The sequence below is a fragment of the Hetaerina americana genome, unplaced genomic scaffold (genome assembly GCF_022747635.1).
Source record: "Hetaerina americana unplaced genomic scaffold, ioHetAmer1.1.p SCAF_16, whole genome shotgun sequence".
NCBI classification, from domain to species: Eukaryota; Metazoa; Arthropoda; class Insecta; order Odonata; family Calopterygidae; genus Hetaerina; species Hetaerina americana.
This window is the reverse complement of record NW_027286719.1, coordinates 6,453,936-6,475,394: the sequence shown is the minus strand read 5'-3', so window position 1 is coordinate 6,475,394 and position 21,459 is coordinate 6,453,936. Positions and strand designations below refer to the sequence as shown.

General features: G+C 38.2%; 1 protein-coding gene across 1 annotated transcript; it reads left to right on the top strand.

The window, feature by feature from the left end:
* Positions 1-1,337: 1,337 nt before the first annotated feature.
* On the top strand, positions 1,338-20,758 carry LOC139687037 (zinc finger protein 235-like). The gene is made up of 6 exons (XM_071584141.1): positions 1,338-1,461; positions 1,902-2,112; positions 6,180-6,243; positions 10,875-11,113; positions 15,050-16,183; positions 19,008-20,758. The coding sequence occupies exons 2-6, from the start codon at positions 1,909-1,911 to the stop codon at positions 19,458-19,460; spliced, it is 2,094 nt and encodes a 697-aa protein (XP_071440242.1). The 5' UTR covers positions 1,338-1,461; positions 1,902-1,908; the 3' UTR covers positions 19,461-20,758.
* The last annotated feature ends 701 nt before the right edge of the window (positions 20,759-21,459 follow it).

Below are 21,459 nucleotides of genomic sequence, written 5' to 3'. Positions count from 1 at the left end.
GAAAACCTCCTTGTGAATACTTCCTTGCTTAATGCAATTCTTCTTCTTATTTTTATTCTACATTGGCCATCGTGGATTAAAAAAAACTGCTTCAATAGGTAATCTTTACTACCTCCTATAGGTTTTTTTGCCAATTTTAATGTTTTACTTAAATTTTCTCTCTCTCAAAATGCGCATAACCTTTTTCGTTATCATTGGTTTCCATCCCCTAGGTCACATTAACTTTCTAATACACCCAGCAATATGTATGTCTCCAAGCATATACAAAAAGGCCTTTAATATAGACTGAATCTTTAATGCTACTAGAGGCCACCAGCCATATTACCCCAATGAATGGAACACATTATCCTATGAAAAGCTATAAATAAATTAATATAATTACATATATAATATTAAATTCGCTATTTTTCATAATATAATAACCATTCCTACAGACAAAAAAGGGAGCCTTTCCTTTTCCACGGTGAATATCCTCAAATTTTGGGGCTTTCTTTGTTCTCTGCAATGAAGAATAATTGAGTAATAATTGAATAACAATCTTGAAAAGCATGAAGCACACAGACATTCTGAGTGCACTCAAAATTACTTCAATAAATGTTGTCATTACTACAATGCAACTTTATTAAACTCTTTATTGGTCTTTGCCTAGTTATTTGTTTGCTCTAATATCTAAATTTACATAGGTAATTCTATGGAGCACTTTTTTCACAGGTAAGTGCATTAAGTAAAGATATAAAGCAAGTATAATAAAGGCTTTAAGTTTTAGGGTGAAAATATATGGATCTGAAATGTGAACTTTGATGTAAATGGACTGGACGCTGATGTAATGTTTTTGCGGAGAAGAATGGATAAATTAAGTCGGGTAGAAAGGAAAACTATCAATTTTAAAACATGGTTGGAGAAGGCAGAAAGTTGCTCGCGGAAATCCGAAAAGTAGAAAAAATTGGAGAAATATTGAGAAGCAGTTAAGAGATTGATAAGATTGAGAATATATAATAACCTGTGTAGAGTAAGGACGAGAATGAGGGTTCAAGACGGACTGAATGCAGATTAAAATTGACTACGTGAATTTAGGAAGGAAATAATGCAGGGCATATCGTAAGAAGTTCACGAAAGAGATGCAGTAAATAACAGACATTATGGATCGTGCGATATCTCTAATCTGTAGATAGCCTTTAAATGACTATTAAATAAAAATATTAATTACTTCATTTTTTGTGAATTTGATTTAAGTGCCGCTATTTCCGAATGTACTTGAACGTGATTGGTTCTTAAGGGATTCGATTCTCGACTTCGCAGATCGTAACGCGATATATGTTGGATGTGTAGGTACGATCCATCGCTCTGATTATTTCATACTAACTTCATTGAAGTTTAAACGTGTGTAGCTTGTGTTTTTGGAAATGAATAGTTGCTTGACATGCCTTCACTGGTGACTTTTCAGAGTAGTTAATGTGAAAGGTAGGTGTATAAATTGTTTTCTCGTTTTCTTTTCAAGCCGGTCCTGGTTAAATTATTAATGCTGATTTCTGTTATTTCCAATTTATCAACAAAATTCATTCCAATTATTATATACATTAGTATGGGGCAGTACATTTTTATGTATAAGTTAAGTATAATGGTCAGTAAATTTCTGTTGATCACTGTTTGTTGCTTGTTTTGGAAACGAGAAATGGGAGTCGCGGTTCACACTACAATGTAAGGATTGTGAATAGTCATTATTTTCCAGTGAGTGTGACACTGGCTTGCTAGGATAGCTAATTAAATTTGTGATGAAGAGGGCTCGTAGTTTGTGGTTCTATCGTGGCGATCTTGTGGAATAACTTACCGTATGATAAAATGCTCATACCTTATTTGATTTGGAAAAATTACATTTTGAATTAAGTCTTTTTACTTTGAAGGTTGAGAATGGGTAGCCTTCGCTGCACACTGTGTTGTGGAGAGACATTTCGGACTCATCTAGAGTTGGCGGCGCATCTTGAAACAATTTTGCAGAACATTGTTTGTGCCTGCTGTAGACTGAAGTTCAGCAATATCCAGAGCCTGCTTGACCATTACAAAGCACATAGCGGACAAGAAAATAAGCATGTTGAGGAAATAAATAAAGTTGAAGTAAGCTGTTTTAATATTTATCATTCGATCTCTGTTTCACTGATTTCATGTGGTGAGGATGCCTGCCAAACTTTGACTTTTGAATTCTGGAAATAGCATGGGATGTAGAAACTCAAGCTAGAAGTTTGTTAAATCATGTGCGGCTTCATAGATTACAGTTTATCGTACTTTCATTATATTTTGAAGAATTCAGAGTGGAAAATAAAATCTGACCCTTTGTTTTGCACATTAAGAAGGTAATTATCCTATCATAGAAAGAAATGAAACTTCTAGAAGAATACTATTTGCCTAGAAATTCATATGTCATTTGGCTGACACCATGATGATACTTAAAGTTTTCTAGCCCTAGCTAGTGCCATTGGCCACTATTCCTTGTATGCAGTATGTGAACTCAATTCTAATTATTGCCCCACCATAATCATGTAAAACAATTTAACCCTCTTTTAATTTTGGTGTTTTTATATGTGGAATTTGATCACACTGCGTGAAGCAGCGAGTCACCATGGCTGCTCTTAGCCACAGCATTGTTTGAGTTGGACCAGGGTATCATTTACTTGTATATTTTTCAGTAGAGTTCCTATTCACTTTCCCAAGTAGCTAAACAATCATTTTGATGCCGAAAACTTGGCCTGAGCGCAAAAGGTCTCAAAACATGAAATGATGCAGAGTTCCAAGCCACATTAAACCATTCTCGAATGTTGGACATGAGACGTTGCCCTTTGGTGGACTCACAAGATGTTTAAACATTTTCTTTCACCACCCAAGTGTGTTGTCTGTCGCTTCTAAGCGATTCAAACCCTAATTCAGGACACTTCAGTTCAGCCAGTCTCATGTAGCCACTCAACTCGGGAGAGCTAGTTTCTAATAAGTGTAATGCAGAATTTTTCATTTTCATTCAAGATATTCTTTCTAAAACTTGAATGCTACCTAAAGATTGTCACCTAAATATCACGAGAAATTCCATTTTTTTGCTCAACACTTAAACAAGACTTGATGAGGTGAAAATTTGCACTACAGATGATAGAAGTATCCACCTATTAATTACAGAAAAAAAATAGTTTAATTGCCCATTTTCAAATGCAGTGGCTGATGGAATAGCTTAAGCTACATGTGAAGGCTATAGGACAATAAGTTTTAGTTCGATCATAGCTAAGGTAGTACTTGGGGTCATCAACAAAATGATGGAGAGAAGGAACATGATTACTTAAGGAAGATTAGTCTGGGTTTGCGGGTACTCGCAACTAAGGGATAGACACAGATGATGCCATAGTGATAATGAGGTCCCCATTAAAAATAGGTAAAACAACCAAGATATATATCGTTGCTATTAGTAAGGGGTTTTGAACTGCTACAGTTTTTTAAATTAATATGAAACCCAAAAATGGGCAAATACTCTGAAGGCCATAATATTCTTGACTATTGATGATGAGCAGGTGGTCTGGGGCACCAGCAGCTCTCATGCCAGGGATACAAACATGAGAAACCTTCACTTGAGAAACAAATAAAATAAATTCACTTAAAAAGGCCAACAAACGCCCTGTGACTGCTTATTGGAAACTGCTTCCACTGGGAAGACATAAGAATAGGCAATGCATCAAAAACCTGTATATGTGTCGGACTGTACAAGTTTGCATGGCAGATGTAGAGTTGGGGTGGGCAGCAAGAGGTGGGGCGTGTAGGAGAACTCCACCGTCACCCATGTTTTCAACATACACTTGGAGGAATTTGAATGGAAGTAGGTGGGGGATTTGTAATAATAATGTAATAGGTATGAGATTAGAATCAATTTAATCACACCAAGGCAATGAGTCTTTTGAGAAATTAGGACTTCATCTACATCTACAAAATATCTGGCGAATCGTTGCAAGGACTTGTGGCAGGTCACCAGCCATTCTACATTTAACCCCTCTACTTCCTCATGCACCTGACATCCCGCGATCCACATAAAAACCAAGCGGGAAGGGAGCAGCCGAGCACCATTCATGCTGCAAGTCTACACATATTACTATTATTACATGGTTAGCAGCTATTCCAATGCCTACCCAAAGACTACAAAAAAAATAAGAGAGGGCTAGCACATATTCAATTTAGACATTTATTACTGGTTAAAGTTCTACATATTATCTATGTAGCTGTAAATGAAGTGAGGCTCAATGCTAGCAATAGTTTATTTAACACCTATCAGATAGCATCGGATGTAAAATTTTATAAGGGATTCAATATTACAAAGAATACAGTCCTTGTTCAAAATTCCAAAAAACATAATGTAAAGGGAACATTATGTGTATTGGTAGTAAATTGCCTAATTTTAGAACACAAAGCCACAGGATATCATCACCTTATTCAAAGCTCAGGCGCAAATATAATTATTGGGACAGAAAGTTGGTTATCCACTGATAATGTGAGCAATGAAATTTTCTTAAAATCCTTTTCCATTTACAGAAATGACAGAACAAATAGAATCGGGGTGGTGTTTTCATTGCAGTGAAAAATTCTTACATCAACAGGGCTGTGGTAATTCCAGGTAATGGTTTGGGAAGCTTGGGGCTGAAGTTAAACATTAAAGCTAGAGGACATGAACTATAGTGGGTGGAAAATATTGGAGATGATTTACGGCTTGGAGATGTTATTTTTTTAAGATGGAATTAGTATGGACACAGCAATAAGAATTTCATGAAACAAAGAAGCTTTCACAAGGAGGGAGTTGATGACAGGGGCTTAGGATGTTATTAAAATATTAGTGAAAACTCTGATTTGGAGATTGGTTTTGTTTGGCACAGAAATGTGGCCATATAAGCATTACAATATGCATGGATTTGGGCATGGAGAAGAATTTGAAAAGTAAACTGGACTGAAAGGAATGTAAAAGTACATCGTAGGTAGGGGAGAAGAGAGGATCATGGGAGAAATGCAAAGGAGGCAAGACGAGTGATTTTTGAGCCAAGCAAGCATTTTGATTGGTGATGTAATGTTGAAGGCTGAGAGATGAGTGACAGAAAGGAGTGGGCAATAGATATATTGTAGTGTAGGGTGTCATGTTGTGTCATCTGATGTGGGGCTTAGAAGCATAGTGATAGTCTATCTGTATCAATCCTAAACCTAATTAAACATCAGACTACCATTTAATTATCTCCTAAGGTTCCCTAAGTGGCTTGTAAAAACAAATGGGTTTTTGTCTGAAATCATCTCTGCATTTTTCATAAATTCTGTCCTTTCATTTTTATTGATCTAATTGTGTTACTTAGCGCACATTTTAAACCTGTTAACTCTACATTTTATACTTATATTTTATTTTACATTTTTCTCTTTTTTCATATAAGAAAAAATGAAGTTTTGTTAGTGAAGCGTTTTATAGATACAGGGTTCGTCCGGAAAATAAGTGTACTGAGCTCAGGAAAAAAAATTTATTACACTTTTACATATCTTAAGCTAATATTCCTCAAAATAGGACCCTTGTGAGTCGATACACTTGTTCCAGCGGCGTTCCCATTCCTGGAACGCTCCCGCGAAGGCATCATCGGGAACCTCTCGAAGACTCGTCGTCGACCTCTTCTCTGCCCTCCACGAACATCTTGTACCACCGAAAGATCATGTTTCTGGACATGGCTGACTCCCCGTAAGCCTGGTTAATCATACCGACAGTTTCGGTAGACGATTTCCCAAGCTTTACCGCAAATTTGATGGAATAACGCTGCTCCAAAAACTTCGGCATCGCGTTCCGTGATGTGGGTTGAGCGTGGAGGTTCGCGTTAACAGAGCTCCTCACTACACCACAGCTCAGAGCCGACTGCCTTTTTCAGCGTCGCTTGCCAACATACCCCCCTCCAATCGCAGCCCGTCAGAGCGGTGCTGGGCGCGCCTGGAGCGGCGGGAAAAAATCAGTAGTCAGTACACTTATTTTCCGGACGAACCCTGTATGGTCATTCACAAATGAAATGCCTAAAAGCATGGCTTGAATGAATTCTGGGCAAGGCAATGAATTCTATGAATGTTCAATGGACTTAGTTTGTATTTACAAATCATGTTTGAAATTGTAAGTTTTGATTCGATTATGACCAATTTTCTAGGAGCCAGCAGATACATCTGGCAAAGTGTCATTGGTGCCTGACCCTCAGATAGCACAGCATATAGGTGAGTTGAACAACAATGTATTCTTTTTCATTGTGCTTTGTTAGGTTAATTTTAAGAATATATTTGGATAAAGTTCTCCTTTGGCAATCTCCTGCTTTGCTCTTACTCCTCGTATTATCCTAAATCGTGTAAGTAGTCTCTGAGGCCACTTCCCTCCTGCAAATGCTATAAGAATACTATAAGAATCGTGTTGAAACTCTTCACATCTATTTCAGTTGTAAACTTTGGCTTTGAGTCCAACCCACATTATATCCCTCCCTCACCAGTTGAAGCGAATGTCATAAGTGTTGATTGTCAAGTATAGGATCCCAGCTGTTTGCCCTCTGTTGCTAAATCTGATTAGGTGCTAAATAATGTTGAAGTGGTATCTGGAAAATATACCCATGTACTGCAAAATCCATTTGTCCTTTTAATCGACATAGGGAAATGGTGGACTTGTTAATCAAGTTTAAGGTCCCTTGTTATCTCATTCATCCTTGGAAAGCACACCGACCAGCAGATGGTGAAGTTTTGTGGGGGAGTATGCATCCAAATTCACAGTCGTTGATCACTTCCCCTGGTACAAAATGTCAAGGCATTTGACGATGCTGATATGTGCTCCCAGAAACATGCCTAGTTTCTATAATAAATAGGTGCAAAATTTTGACATTAGCACTAAATGCTAACGTCAAAATGCCGGATGTCACAAGTGGTGAAGATTAAAGATCAGATATAAAAGCACCCTTCATAATTATGAAGACTGATTTTGCTATTCCAAGGCCAGTTTAAGTGTTGTTATGCTCTAATTTTTTCAGAAAATTCTATGGTAGCTAAGAATAATGTTTGAACAAATTTACATTAATTTACATTACATTTCATTACATTACAAGAAACATGCAGAAAGTAGTACCCAATTTGGAATAAAAAAATGACTGATGCATGGTGACTTGAAAAAACGGTTTATTTGTTGAGTGAAAACCGTGAACTACTTCTTTACTTGGCTACTATGCGCATTTTTACATTTCTCGTAACGTGTGACAAATTTTTGTATCCCAGCTTCATATTTCTCTGCCACCAGTCCATTGATAAAAGTCATTGCTCCTTCCTTCAGTTCTTGATCACTTTGAAAATTTAGTTCCTGGCAAAAAGTCCTTTAATTTTTTGAAGTGATTGAAATTTCAAGGAACCAAGTATAGTGGATCGTTGGAAATTTCTCATTTGAATTTTTGGATAAGTTGTTGCGTTTTCCCTGCAGCAGGAGGCCTGGCGTTGTCTCGGAAGAGAATGACACCTCTAGACAACAGACCTCGCTGGCAATTTGATTTGTCTGCCATAATCTCTTTAATTTTTCACAATATATATCAGCATTGATAGTGGCTGCATAGGTCTTAAAATCAATTAGCACTGCAACTCGTCAATCCTGTCAATCTCGTCAATGAAAAAAGTTGTTAAGTGATTGAGTGTCCATGTGTACGCTGCCATCTTGAATTTTTTGGTTTGATTGATGAGGACAAGCATTATGCCACTCCGTTGATTGTCATTTATTCTCAGGTGTTGCACGACAAATCCACCTCCAGTGAGAATCTGAGTCTAGAGTGAGTGTCCGCCATTGAAATAATGCTTCAGAAAATTCATTGCCAAACCCTTTTTATGCTCATCAGTAAGCATGTGAGAGACCTAACTTGCACAAATTGTCCCATTTGGCCTTTGACAATTTCATGAATAATTGTGCATGAAACATTAGGGAGCTGTTCGCTGATTTCATCGAGTATAACGCGCCAATCGATCTTAATCAAGTTGTCTACTGAAGTCAGCAGTTCATCTGTAATGATAGACAGGTGCTTGTCATCATGGACATCCCTCCCAAAGTTGAAGCTATGACATCAGTGGTGAGCAGACAATAACGTAGGCTCCATAAAACTCTTTTAATTGATGGTGAATATCACATGATCGCTCATTTCTTGCATTGAGAAATCTGATCCCTGCCCATAATTTGATTGGTGTCTTTTCAATTTTCTTGAACATTGGCCAGCAACTCGCCGAAGCAACAAAATCAATGAAAGAATTGCAAAACTTAACACGCAGAGTACACAATCAACTGAAGACGTTTGGGATTGGATCTCATTTTCAGAATTTTTTTATAAATTTCTGCACTCTTCATTTTTATACTAATGGTATTTAATATTTTTTCCCCTCCTTGTCGTCTCAGAAATGTATCTACAGAATCCATTTTGTTTACCATCCCCTTAAATACACTTGCATACCAATTATTAAGCACATTAGCTGTTTCAGTATGATGTGCGATTAATGTTCCATCCTCTTTTTTTAAAGCTGTTGTTTTCCCTGTTATCTTTCCTCCTCCTAACTTTAGGTACTTATAAAATTTATTTCCATTATATTTCCCGATTATGTTCTGTAGGAAAGTTTCTTTGGCTATTTTCTTTTCTCTAATTAATTCACAAACTAATATTTTGTATTTATGAGCCATTCTGCACTCTCGTTCAATTTTTATTGAATCACTCTTAGTTTTTTCTTCAAGGATCTGATATTGCAGTTGTAGAATTCTGGGTCAGTATTTTCTTTAAAAAATTTTTTCTGGAGAAAGTTGTTTAATCCCACCTCCATTATTCCCTTAAATGTTTTCCAGATTTCTTCTACATCCTGCCCCCCACTTACTCATTCCGAATACTTTTCCCTTAAAAAGGTCTGGAACCCTTCCCTATCACCACATTTATATTGCCATACTGTCTTTTTGTTTACGAGCCCCGTATCTCACAATCATTTCATTCCCATTCCAATGTACTTATTAAGTGATATGTACACAATGAATATCCCTCCTCCACGGCCATCCCTATCCCTTCTGTAAACTGCCAAATTTTGAGGAAAAATCTCGTTTGACATAATTTGATCTCTTAGCCGCAACTCTGTGCCTATCACAATATCAGGATTACATGCATCAACTAACATCTCGAAATGGCTGGCTTTATTTTGAATACTTCGGCAGTGAACCTGCAAAACTATTAAGCCCTTACCTTCCTTTCCTTCAGTATTGCAAAGTACACCTCTGGTGCCCGTTACAGGTTTCCCTGCTCACTGAGCTTTGGTACGACATTTTTAAACAGATTAGACATAACCAGGGATCCCTTCCTGTTTAAATGTACTCCTTTGCGGCCCAAATGCCTGTCACCGAACCAATAATTCGGGTCCACAAATGTCAGACTTTGTTCCACGCAAACCCCCTCTATTCCTTCGTTTATGCCATCAATGCTCTTCCAATGTATGTCCATTCTACGAAGAATTCCTCTAGTGAAAATTTGAGCCCTTGTGGACTTATTTTTGGCAGTGGTCGCCAAATCACAAATAAAACCGATTAGATGGTCTTCTGCCTTAGAACTTTTTACGTCATTTGTCCCTATGAGGATTATGACAACACTTTCATCACCTTCACTGGTTTATTGTCCAATTGTTCCACTCTTATCCCCGGAAAACACTGAACGCCTACATTGATACTTTCGCCACAAACTCTGATGAAACCCATTATGGAATCACCAATTATTTTCACTTAGGGTGGCCCTGGATCGCCAAGAGTCGTCCCCTCCCTTGACACTTTGTCCTCCCTCATCGGGAGCACTTCCCTCTTCGGTCTCACATTTATCCCATCCTTCCTTCCACCTCCTCGCTTCTTTGGCTGCTCTCTCCGTAGGATGCTTTCCCGTATTCCTCCAGCCCGATTGGCATCTGCGTCGCCTGAACTTGTTTCCCTTCTGGTCGGCCTTAAATCTTCCGGTTTCCTCTTATCACACCTTCAGACAAAGTGGAGATCTACTTCGACTTGTTGTTCCACCGACCGCCTCATCTCTGTCAGTGATGCCTCCACTCATTTTCAGGGGAAAGGCTGAAAATTGTATTTCAAGCAATGTTTAAATCCATTTGCAGTTTTTCAATTACTTCCTCTTTTTCTTCTAAACCTCTTCGATTCTTCTGACTTTCACACTTACTTGCACTGCCATTCGTCACTCACGCAATCATCCAGTTTACTCTTAGAGCAATTAAAGTGGTACCAAGAGCAACGCCCACTACACTGGACTCCATTTCTCAATTTTCTCCTGCAAAGAATACACTTTACATCCACCGCCATGCCCTTTCCCATTTCACCCACGGGACCGCCTTCTGGCGGTCGCTAATCCTCTCGAGCAGTCGCTAATGTGCTGCTTAAAAACACGTCCGTATCCCTTGAAGGGCAGTGAGCGAGTGAGAAATAAGCGCATTATATCCCATGGGTGCATGAGTTAACATTTACAAATTACTTAACAGTTACATGTTAAGTAATTTGAGTGGCAGTGCTGCGAGTACAGAAGGATGATGACTGTAATGTATATTATGAAGCAATGTCATTATTTTGAATGTATCATTTTATTTTTAATAATTTTCGTAATGAGATGATTATTTATATTTAAATTATGAGGTTTCTCATGCTGATTCGTGTTCCATATGTAGAGCATATTCATGCTTGGTGACATAATGGCACAAAGATGCCTAATGTTTGCATTCTTTATTGGCCTCAGTATTATTTTTATTGTAGTTTTTGTTGCTTTTATTTTTTGAGTACTTTGTGAATTTCATTGATATCATTTCATTTTTTTGCGTTTCAGAATATTCCCCAGAAGATGTGGAAAAGAGAGAGAAAGTTGTAAACTCTGATGTATCAGCTACTGAAAGCATTTCAGCGCCAAAAGCCAGTGATGTGCACGGTGATTCAGCTTATCTGAAGGAAGAAGGGAGCGGTGACATTGCTCTTGAAGGCAGTTACTATTGCTCATGTGGGACCGTTTTCACATCCCTCGTAGATCATTTGATGAATCATCACACTGGGCAGGAGGTCATCTTTAAGGTAAAATCTCTTAAATAACTTTGGAATCAGAAAAGTTGTTTGTTTAAAAATCAAATCTTGACATGGTAGAAAATACTGAAGTTTTGCCACTAGGCAAGTGACTGGCAATGCTAGGGAATCAAGTTTCATAAGTACAATACCAAATATTGATTACCGATTAGTTGTGGGAGCTTATGAAGTTCAGATAAAAAATATGTAGGTACTCTTCTCATAGTCCTTCAGGCTATAATTCAACCTCTATTACCAGCAGCTGTCAAGTCAAGCAGTTTGTCCTGGGAAATTATTAATGATGTGACATTTTCTTCCTTCCTGGTTCAGACATTTTACGCATTGGCCCAATGGTTTTTTAGTCATGTTTTGGGGTGTCATTTGGAAGTTTTCATTGCTATCTCTAGTTTTTCTTCTATCTTCAGTGATATTATAAAATATTATTAGTTTCTATTCGATTGACATTTCATTACAAAGAGAGGTATCAAATTGTGAGCAAATAGGTTTCTTGGAGGCATTTTTTTAATTTCCTAGGTTTATGATAATAAATAGTGATTTAGCTTTTCTCATTCTTAATTGTGATTCTGAGTACTGTATGGCTTGTCAATGAGCAAATACACTCAGTAAAAAAGCAACAAATTGTTATTAAAAGAATTATACTCAATAATTGTAATAATAATGCAAAGATTATCTATTAATTAAAAAATGTTTATTAGTTTTGTTTGAATGCTTGGCAACAGAACAAGTAGCAGTTTTGGTACAACCCAACAATTAAACATTTTTTGTCAAATTGTCAACAATTGAAAAAAATGTTCTGTAGCATCTTATTATATGCTACAGGTGTGACAGTCCTCGTGTGTAACTCTTTTAATTGACTCTCTCATCATCATATAAAAGAAAAGCACCAGAGGTATATTCCCTTTTACATGCTGAAATATACAAACAGCTTCTTTAATGTCATTCTGGGTTAAATTCAATAAGTTGTCTTTTGATGATGACTGTGATTAAAGTCTTCAATGGAATATTTTTGGTGACTGCAATTAAATGAAAGTCATCATCATGGTATTTCAAAATGAAAATTGTCTAATTGCAGCCCACTACTATTTAGAATGCTATAACTCTGTTGCTCCCTGTCAGGTCTTCTGTCTAACTCTTTGCTTGCCGCTTGTATTTATTCCTTTGCCTTCCGGTGTGATGCCAGTTAACCTATTCCTCTTCTGTTATGTTTTTAAAAAAATCAACTTTTTTATCGCCTACTTTTCGTTATAATTATTCATTCTCTTATCTCATCTGTCCCCCCATTTCCAGCTTTTGAAGGCTTCAGTTGTTTACCGGTCTGTTTTCAAATGATTCATGTTTCTCATCTATTGCACTTCCATGTAACTGCATTCACAACACACTCAGGTTAAGCTCTTCTCCACTTGTATTCATCAGCTCCCTTATTATGTTACTTCCAAGGTGGGTGAAATATTCCACTTGTGCTGATTTCTCTCCTCTTCATGCAAAACCTGCCTCCATCTTCTCTCTTATCATGACGAGGACTTGAGTTCTCTTTGTTTACATTCGCAAAATATGTGTGAATTTCTTGATTGCTGGTGTTCAGTGATGCGTGCAGGTCTTTTGGATTCTCTCATATAAAACCATTCATGTTGATTCCTTTCATGCCCATTTCTTGTGCTTATTTTATTGCCTTATCTATTATCTTGAGTACTTGCATTGCCGGTAAAAGATAGTTATGTTGTCTAGCTTCTATACTTATGATTATTTCTTTCCTTATTACTTATTTTTCCTGTTTCCTGTATTGGCAATTTGGTGACTTAATTCTTGAAGATTTGGGTGATTGTGTTTCTGAGCAGGATTGCCTTGGCTTTGCCATTGAAGACCTTGCTAATTTCTTTGCGGATCTTGTCCACTGTTGGTCCTTGTATTTTGGTTTTTTGATAGTTGATTTTCCTTCATTTCTGATGCTATAGCATTTGAATTTTTCTTTCTCCAATGTGAATCTTCACTAATTTGTATGATTTCATTGTTTCCATTGGTCATGTTGTCAACGACTTCTCTGCAGCAGCTTTCAATCGATTCCTATCTTTCTTTGCCTTCTTGGATTCTTGTATGACTTGATTTTGTTAATTCTTGTACAGTGATTATTCCTTTTCATTTCCTTTGTTTATGTGATTCCTCCTTATCTTGTATAAGCTCTGTTTTATTAATGATAATCTATGTCACATAGTGCTTGTTCTTGTGCTCACAAGATGCTATCTTGCTATTCTGTGATTGTTTTCATCAAATTATTCAATCTTCCTTTATTGTTGTGTTCTTTTTCCGTCACTAGTTTTTCATTAAGGGCTTAGGGGAATCACTTTCTCTGTCCAGCATCTATCCTTTTTCATGTTCATCTTCTGTGTTGCTTAAGCGGACCAGCCGGTCTGCCCACGTCATGTGTTTTTCCACCAATGTGTTTGCATTTCATAATAATTCATATTTTACTTTCTTATTTTCTTTGTATCTCAGCTTTTCTATCTGCACTAGGTCATTCTCAGCTCTAGATTATTTCTTTTCCCAGCACTAGATCGTGGTCACTACATGGTCTATCCCAAAAATAATTAGAATAATTGTTTCCTGTCGATGTGGACAGCTGTAGTGGGGCGATTTTTAGCCAGAAGGGTGGTGGGAGACTATGGGAAAGCATTGTGACCTGCTTCAGTTCCTTGTGGGCCATTACGGTGGGCAAATCGCTGCTAGACTGGACCCCTGTTTGAGAGACGTATCTTGAATTCATGATCCCATGCTCCACAGCAAAAATTCTTGATTAAATATCGTGTTAAGCTTGGAAAATCAGGTTTAGAGACATGCGCACTTGTAGAGAATGTCCCAAGGAATGATTTTCCACGTGCATAAGATGTTCTGGGAGGCTGGAGAGGAGATTGATGATGGGGAACACCCTGGATGTCCATTAATGACAGTGTGATGAAAATGTGCCAAAACTGAGAAACATGCTTAATTCTGATCCGCGCCCGAATGTCTCAGAATTTTAGCAGAAGAGTTCAATATTCCAAAAACCAGGGGTCATCACATTTTTACTGAAGATTTAGCCATGAGAAGGTGTGTGCCGAGATGGTCCCCAAGGTGCTGTCAGAAGGCTGCTCGTTCGACAGTCTCACGTGATTTCTTGGACACTGTCCCCAGCCACTCCACAGCACCAATGTGGTACCAGTGGACTTCTTTTGGTTCCCTAGAATAAAATGGCGCTTGAAAGGCAACTATTTTCTAATGCTGAATTAGGTCAAAGAGGCCATGACGAGGAGTCTGAATGAAGTTCCCTTTGATGCCCTTCAGGAAGCATACCACAACTGACAGAGGCAGTGTCATCGGTTTGTTGATGCGCAAGTGTGCCATTTTGAAGAATTTTAGTCATTTGCACTTCGATCTGAAATAAATTTTTTTCCCAGATTGATTCTACTAATTTTACCTTATGTTCATCTGTGCTGGTATAAGTTATACTTTGCTTCACTTGATTCTTGTTCCTGTCTAAAGTTGTTTTTGTGTCTAGCTCTTTCTCAAGCATTTTTCATGTTCATCTTCTTTGTCAATCTGCCTTTAAGAGGGTGTTTGCCACTACCATATTCTTTAAATTGCAGGACTCCTTTAGCCTTTCTCTTTTGACATCTGGGATGCATGGTTTCGATTGATTGAATGTCTTCTGCTTACTAGTAGTAGCTGATATGAAGTGTTTAAAAAGGGAGTGTAAATTTAGATTCATAGTTTTTTACATTCATTTGGAGGTTTCTGTGGAGTAAATTGTATGATCTTTGCAGTCTTTTGGGTTTCCACTGTGCTTGTTGGCTTACGCTGTCAAGTTTCAACAGCATTCCTACTACCTTCTTAAGGGCTAAGATTTGTGTATTTAGTAGAGTATAAGGATTTTCATTATAATATTTTCATTTTTAGGGTGAAATGGAGCAGATTGAATCCTTGCTGAAAAATGGACATGATGGTGAGATACGCGTAGTTGAAAATTCCACTTCGGTCAAAGTAGACACCCCAGTCAAGTCCGAAGAACCCGAAGTCATCATTTGCAATCGAAATACAGATGAAGCAGTAGAAAAAGCAGGTCCACCTACTTCAACTCCACTAACACCATCGCAAATAGATCAGTTGGATGGCAAAGTAGAGGAATGCTTTGATAAAGATGGGAGGGTGTATCTTAGAAAGTTTGTTAGAGTAAAAAAATTCTGGAGTGAAAAAGATGAGGCTCTTGCTTCCCAAATGAAAGCAAAGGCCAGAGACTATGATACAATAAGGGATGTTCCAGTTGGAAGTGTGTCCATCAAGTCTAAGGACGAGACGATAAACTTGGCTCAGTCTGGCCAGCCTAAAAAGTTATATCGATGCAGTGAATGTGAAAAGACGTTCCAAACTATGATACACTTCAAGTACCATGTATGCTCAAACAAAAATGGGTCAGCAATGACATGTAATTTATGTGGTCATGAAAGCACATCGACCAAAGACTTGAGGGCCCACTGGCGCATGCACCAGAGGCAGAGGAGAGCTGCGGCCACTGCTTTATGGGAGTTACAGGCTGGGGATGGATTAGCCACCAATGGGAATGCCGTGGCGAACAAGGAGGTGAAAGAGTTGCAGTGCGACCGCTGTGGTCAAATGTATCTGAAGAGTGAAGAGCTGATGCACGTGCACAATGATGAGCCACCCTACAACTGCCACAAGTGCAGTGAAACTTTCGAAACTAGGGAGAAGCTCACCCAGCACATGAAGTTCCACAGAGAGTCTAAAGTTCACAACTGTATTTACTGTGGGAAATCATTCTTGGATTCCAATTCATATAAATTACATGTGCGAACTCATACCGGTGAGAAACCGTATGAATGCCAGTACTGTGCAAAAAAATTTTCAAGGCCATATGAGCGCATGAAACATGAGCGGATTCATACAGGAGAGCGACCCCATGTGTGCGAGATATGTGGGAAAACATTTAGGGTCAGCTATTGCTTAACCCTGCACAAGAGAACGCACTCTGGCGACCGACCATATACCTGTGAAACATGTGGGAAACGCTTCAAGGTAACTATCTCTCAATATTATTTGCATTTTATCAGTTCTTTTCAATAATGCCAACAAAGTAGTGTGGAGAGTATTATATTTCCAGTGATGACCCAAGCTATGACAGACATGATTTTTACACCCTAGAAAGATTGAAGACCATTGGGAAAGCACTGTTTGTTCGTGGATGTATCTAATTGAAGATTTGCCCTTAACTAACCTGGGTTAAGTTACTTGACATTCTTGGCGATTATAAATACCTGAGCAGTTATAGGTTTCATTTATTTAATGACTTCTTTGGAGCTAGATTGAGACTTAATAGTCACTCCTTCACCTTAGCCCTAAGTATTACGTCAAAGACAATCAGGAACACCCAAGCCCTCTGTGGAGGAAAACCACATAGGTGGGAATCAAACCCTTGGCCTCTGAATTGGTGGGCGAGGACTTTTTTGTAGCAATGTATATGATGTCAAATTTGGCATGTGATGCTTTTTGAAGTTTATCCAATGTACTAAATTCATTTCCGCTCATTCTCATGGCTGATCACTGTGTGGTTCATTCTTATTTTAGATGGATAATAAAAATGAGCAATTTAGTACTATTATTGGTGGTACAGTTGAGCTCCCAAAATTCATGGGGAATAAGGAGAAATCCAATATTTGGAAGTGCAAAAGAGTGAGATAAATTAGTTGGGAAAATTGTAATGAGTTTCCAGCTTTCCAAGATATCCATTTATTAATAATTACTGTGTAGGTGCACTAATTTTATCAATTTATTTTGTAAGTTGAATTCTTAAGCCCATTTACTATTATACTGGGCATGAAAAAGTTTCTTGTGGAAAGATGCCATTGTGAAGAGTTATCACTACTTTTTTGGTTTTGTACCATTTCAAATAATATTCATAACGTTTTTCACAAACTGGGTAGCTTTCTACGTGCAGTACTGAATTTAGAAATTTGATTCATCAACTAAGTGTCCCAAATTCTCGGCACACATTCAAGATAAGGTCTAACTAAGGTGAAGCAATTTTTCCTTTAATTTTCACTTTAATATTTTCCCAAAATTCATTTTATGGGTGAGGGCATATAAATTTCATGCACCAGGGTAGGGGCCCAGTTCCTTTCCTGAAAGATAGAATACAAATTGTACAGCTTGTGTGAAGCTGTGGTTATTCAACTGGAATTGGATATGGGCCTTGAAATCTTGTGATTCTGTGCATTAGAGAAAAATTTGCCATCATCTACACCATTAGTCTTTGTATTCCTAACATTCCTCAGTTCGCTGTTAGGGACTTTATTTAGGTTGTCTCAGTACAAGGATGTTATACAGGGTCGCACCCAAAAGTGGTAGGACTGATTTTTTTACAAGAATTTTATTGACGATTAACTTACATCGACTTAATAATCTTCAAAGTATGCTCCTTGAGCTGCTACGCACTTAGTATAACGTTGCTCCCATTCCCCGTACGCCCGCTGGAAATTTTCTTTGGGGATGCCGTTGATGACCCTCGTCGAAGCCTCTTGAACGGCCTTTATCGAGTCAAAACGTCGTCCCTTGAGCCGTCTTTTCATCAGGGGGAAGAAGAAGAAGTCTGGTGGTGCCAGATCGGGAGAATAGGGCGGGTGCGGCAATGTGGCAACGCCGTATTTGGCCAGCAGCTGTCTGACGATGAGCGCGCCATGGCAGAATTTTCGGAACCATTTGGCGCACACCTTGTGCATGGCCAAATCCTGTGAAATAATGCGTTGGACGTTGGTTGCAGACAGACCCAACTGGTCTGCAATTTCTTCACTGGTTAAGCGTCGGTCTGTGTTCAGCAGTGTCCTCACTCTGTCCACATTCGTGTCGGTTCTTGCCGTCGACGGCCGTCCGGAGCGATGGTCGTCTTCAACGAGCTCCCTACCCTCTTTAAACAACTTTTGCCACTCAAATACTGTGGAATGGCTTAAGGCAGTGTCCCCATAAGCCTGCTTGATCATATCGAGGGTCTGAGTTGCCGTCTTCCCGAGTTTCGCACACAACTTCACGGAATAACGTTGCTCTAAATTCAGATTCATTTTGTTTTTCGACGCAGACAAAAAACTTGCTTCACTAAAAACGGTGTCCTCACTCAACGACAGCCCGCAGGCGACTGAGGTTGGTGTCGGTCTATTGCTAAGAGCCCCCTCCACCTTACCCTGCCAGGCAGACCCCCCTCCACCGCTCCGTTCGCGCCAGAGAAAATCAGTCCTACCACTTTTGGGTGCGTCCCTGTATCTTAACTAAAAGGGTAGTCCAAGGGTATAGTGTAGGACTGCTGACTAGAGAGCCCATGTTCAATTCTCGGGCACCCTCAGTTTCACCCAAGCTATGTGATTTTTTTGGCTATCAGATCTTCCCGAGAAACCATAACCGGCACAGGGAAAGGAACTGGCCCCCCTACCCTGATGTGTGAATTTCACACGCCGTTCAGCTTAGTACTGGCTGAACTCTGCCAACACCTACCAATCCGAACTTCGGGTTGATTGCTTATGGTTTAATCCTAACTAAAGTCTGCCTTCATTATGATACCTCTTTATTTCGATGATGTATGCCTGTATCTAAAACTGTTTATCACTTAAAATTGCTTTACTTCTAAGCATGCCCTTGATAATTTTATATACCTTTCAGCAACATTCGCAAATTGCGGGTAGCCATGTCAAACTCAGATGGGGGAGGGAGAAATGCAGGAGTTGGTAATTGTGAGATGTAGTAGGAGGAGGGGTATATGCATTAAACTCTCTCTGCCGGTCTGAAGTTCAATATTTTTGTACATTGTGTCCGATATCTAAACAGAAATGACATGTTTGAATTGTACTTTTTTCAGGCCCATTCAGCATATAAGCACCATATTCAGATTCATTCAGATGCAAGGAACTACAAGTGTCCCTTTTGTCCAAAGGCTTTCAAGACAATGGTCCATCTGTCCGGGCACAAGAAAACTCACACCAAGCCCTTTTTGTGTACTGAGTGTAATCGCCGCTTTGCGTCACTTTACTCGATGAAATCACACATGGAGTCTCACAAAACTGGAAAAAATAGCTTCCGTTACCGATGCTTTGTTTGTGGAGCTTCATATGCTCGTTCTTTTGCATTGCATGCGCATTTGTCAACACATGGGCCGAGTGATGCCCCGGAAGATGTAGCAGAGGTGCTGGAAATCTGTGGCGAAGACCAAAAGAAGGAGGAGAATGACATCGGATTGTTGGGGGAATGCTCCAAGAGCATTGACAAACACAATGAGAAGCCAGGGGATGAGGTGGGTATAAAAGTTAAATAAACAATAGCATTTTGTTTCATTAAATATTTTTCAAAGTATTACACATGGAAAAGAAAAATTCCATTGTTTAACTATTTTAATTATCTGTCAATGAAGAAAAGGGGATAGTTGGTGACCTGCTGCTCCTTGAGACAGTTTACATATAAAAAATAATATTCATGTGCATGAAAGTGGCTCAGTGGTAACAATTTGACATTAATAGACATCCTTTCTGGTTAAGTGCGATATCTAAAAGATTGAAATGCATACAGTCCTATCGTGTTACTCATTAATGTTTGAAATAGTTTTGAAGCAAATTCGAACCCCCAGTAAGAATTGTTTGCTTAAGTTACACTTCAATCGCTTGGTTTTTCATTACTGCATGGATTTTAATAGTGTCTCTCTCCCAATACATATAAAGATGCATATGTGGTTGTCTCCAAAATGTCAGTTTGATGTCGATTAAATATTAATAAACGTGATAATGTCGTGCAATTATACGTGGATCATTCAATAACTCCTTGGAAAATCCAAGATATGGCACTAGAAGAGAAACACTGAGAGAAAGAGTACTAAGCTAAAAGAATATTATCTTAAAAAATAAAAAAACATCTACCAAAATAATTTGTTTTGTTTTTCTGAAGACTTATTGAACTACCCACATATTTTTAATGACTACCTTTTCAGTGCAACTGTAATAGAGTTAATTTTCTCTGCATCATAAATATCTTTTTGTGAAGCAAAAACATAATATGGTTACATTACCATGAGTGCCATTTTTTTAAATTTTATTTATTACATGTATTCAGTGATGAATAGGTATTTTTTTAATTATTTTTAAAAATGTGCAAATTACCTTTTTGATGTAACCAACGTCCTTAGAGTAGGTGTCATCAAAGGATGTACCTTAGCTTTTATTCATGCTCAATCAAGATGATCACATTGCACCATAATGTAGATGGATTATTTGTTTACTAGATAGGATGATTTATCAAGAATGCCTCATCTATTTGCATTTTTTGAGTGTGAACATCCCCACTGACAGACTTTCTTTGTATATGACATGCCTATTTGTTGTCTTTTCTTTAATCCCTCTCATTTTATGTTGATGTAGATGGTACACTTTGTTTGTACCTTGGTATTTTCTATGTGTGAGTTTTGTAAACAATGTTTCACAAATCTATGTAATTACATGTTCCTTCACCTGTGTCTCAGAGGCGAAGCATTCCACTACTTACAAATGCCAGATCAGCTTTCCAAGCGTCAGCTTTGTCTGTTTTAGCTTCTCTAATAAAAGTATAATTGTGTACACCCATTGATTGGAGTATTATTTTTTGAGATGAAATCCAGAGGAAAAGAGTGTTAATAGTTATCACTCATCCTCCTTCAGCTGAAAAATCAACTTTTGAAGACATTGGTGCATTTACTTTACCATAATAAATATTAGAATATTGCAAACTGCTTGTTCTGCTGGGTATATTTATATGCCATCCAGAGTGGGTTTTACATGATTCTGTCTGAAGTAAATGCCTTTCAAGTGCAAGGAAACCCATGGAATTCATAAATAGCTTCAAGTTCAAAAGATGCACGTTGAGAGTTAAGACCCATGAAAAATTTTCTTCGATTAAAGTGTTTCTAAACAATTAATTGGATAAAGATATGAATCTGGTCTATCATTGAGACAAAATCAGAAAATTCCTTGAATTTCAGTGCATGCATTCTGTGACTCACCTTGGAGTAAAGCACTTACTTCTCTTGCCTTCTGTTTTCAAATATATAACAAATCTGTGAAAGGACAACAAAGACAGCAAAATTGAATGTTGCTGCTGTTGTGGATTAGTGGATCCGAAGAGTCAATTGAGAGGAATGAAATTGAATGTGACCACACATTTGAAAACCTTATGTGATTGGTGGCACTTGAGAATTGGGTATTGGAAGTGATCTAGGAAACTTGAGCTCTATGGCCTCTCAAACCAGCAAATTAAAGTAAAATTCTTCTCACTGTCAGTTAGCACCACTT

Bases quoted from the DNA above. Each gene is read 5' to 3' on its own strand.
- LOC139687037 (XM_071584141.1), top strand. From the start codon at position 1,909: ATGGGTAGCCTTCGCTGCACACTGTGTTGTGGAGAGACATTTCGGACT. The intron at 6,244-10,874 runs GTGAGTTGAACA...TTTGCGTTTCAG, and splicing joins TCAGATAGCACAGCATATAG to AATATTCCCCAGAAGATGTG. The intron at 16,184-19,007 runs GTAACTATCTCT...TACTTTTTTCAG, and splicing joins CATGTGGGAAACGCTTCAAG to GCCCATTCAGCATATAAGCA.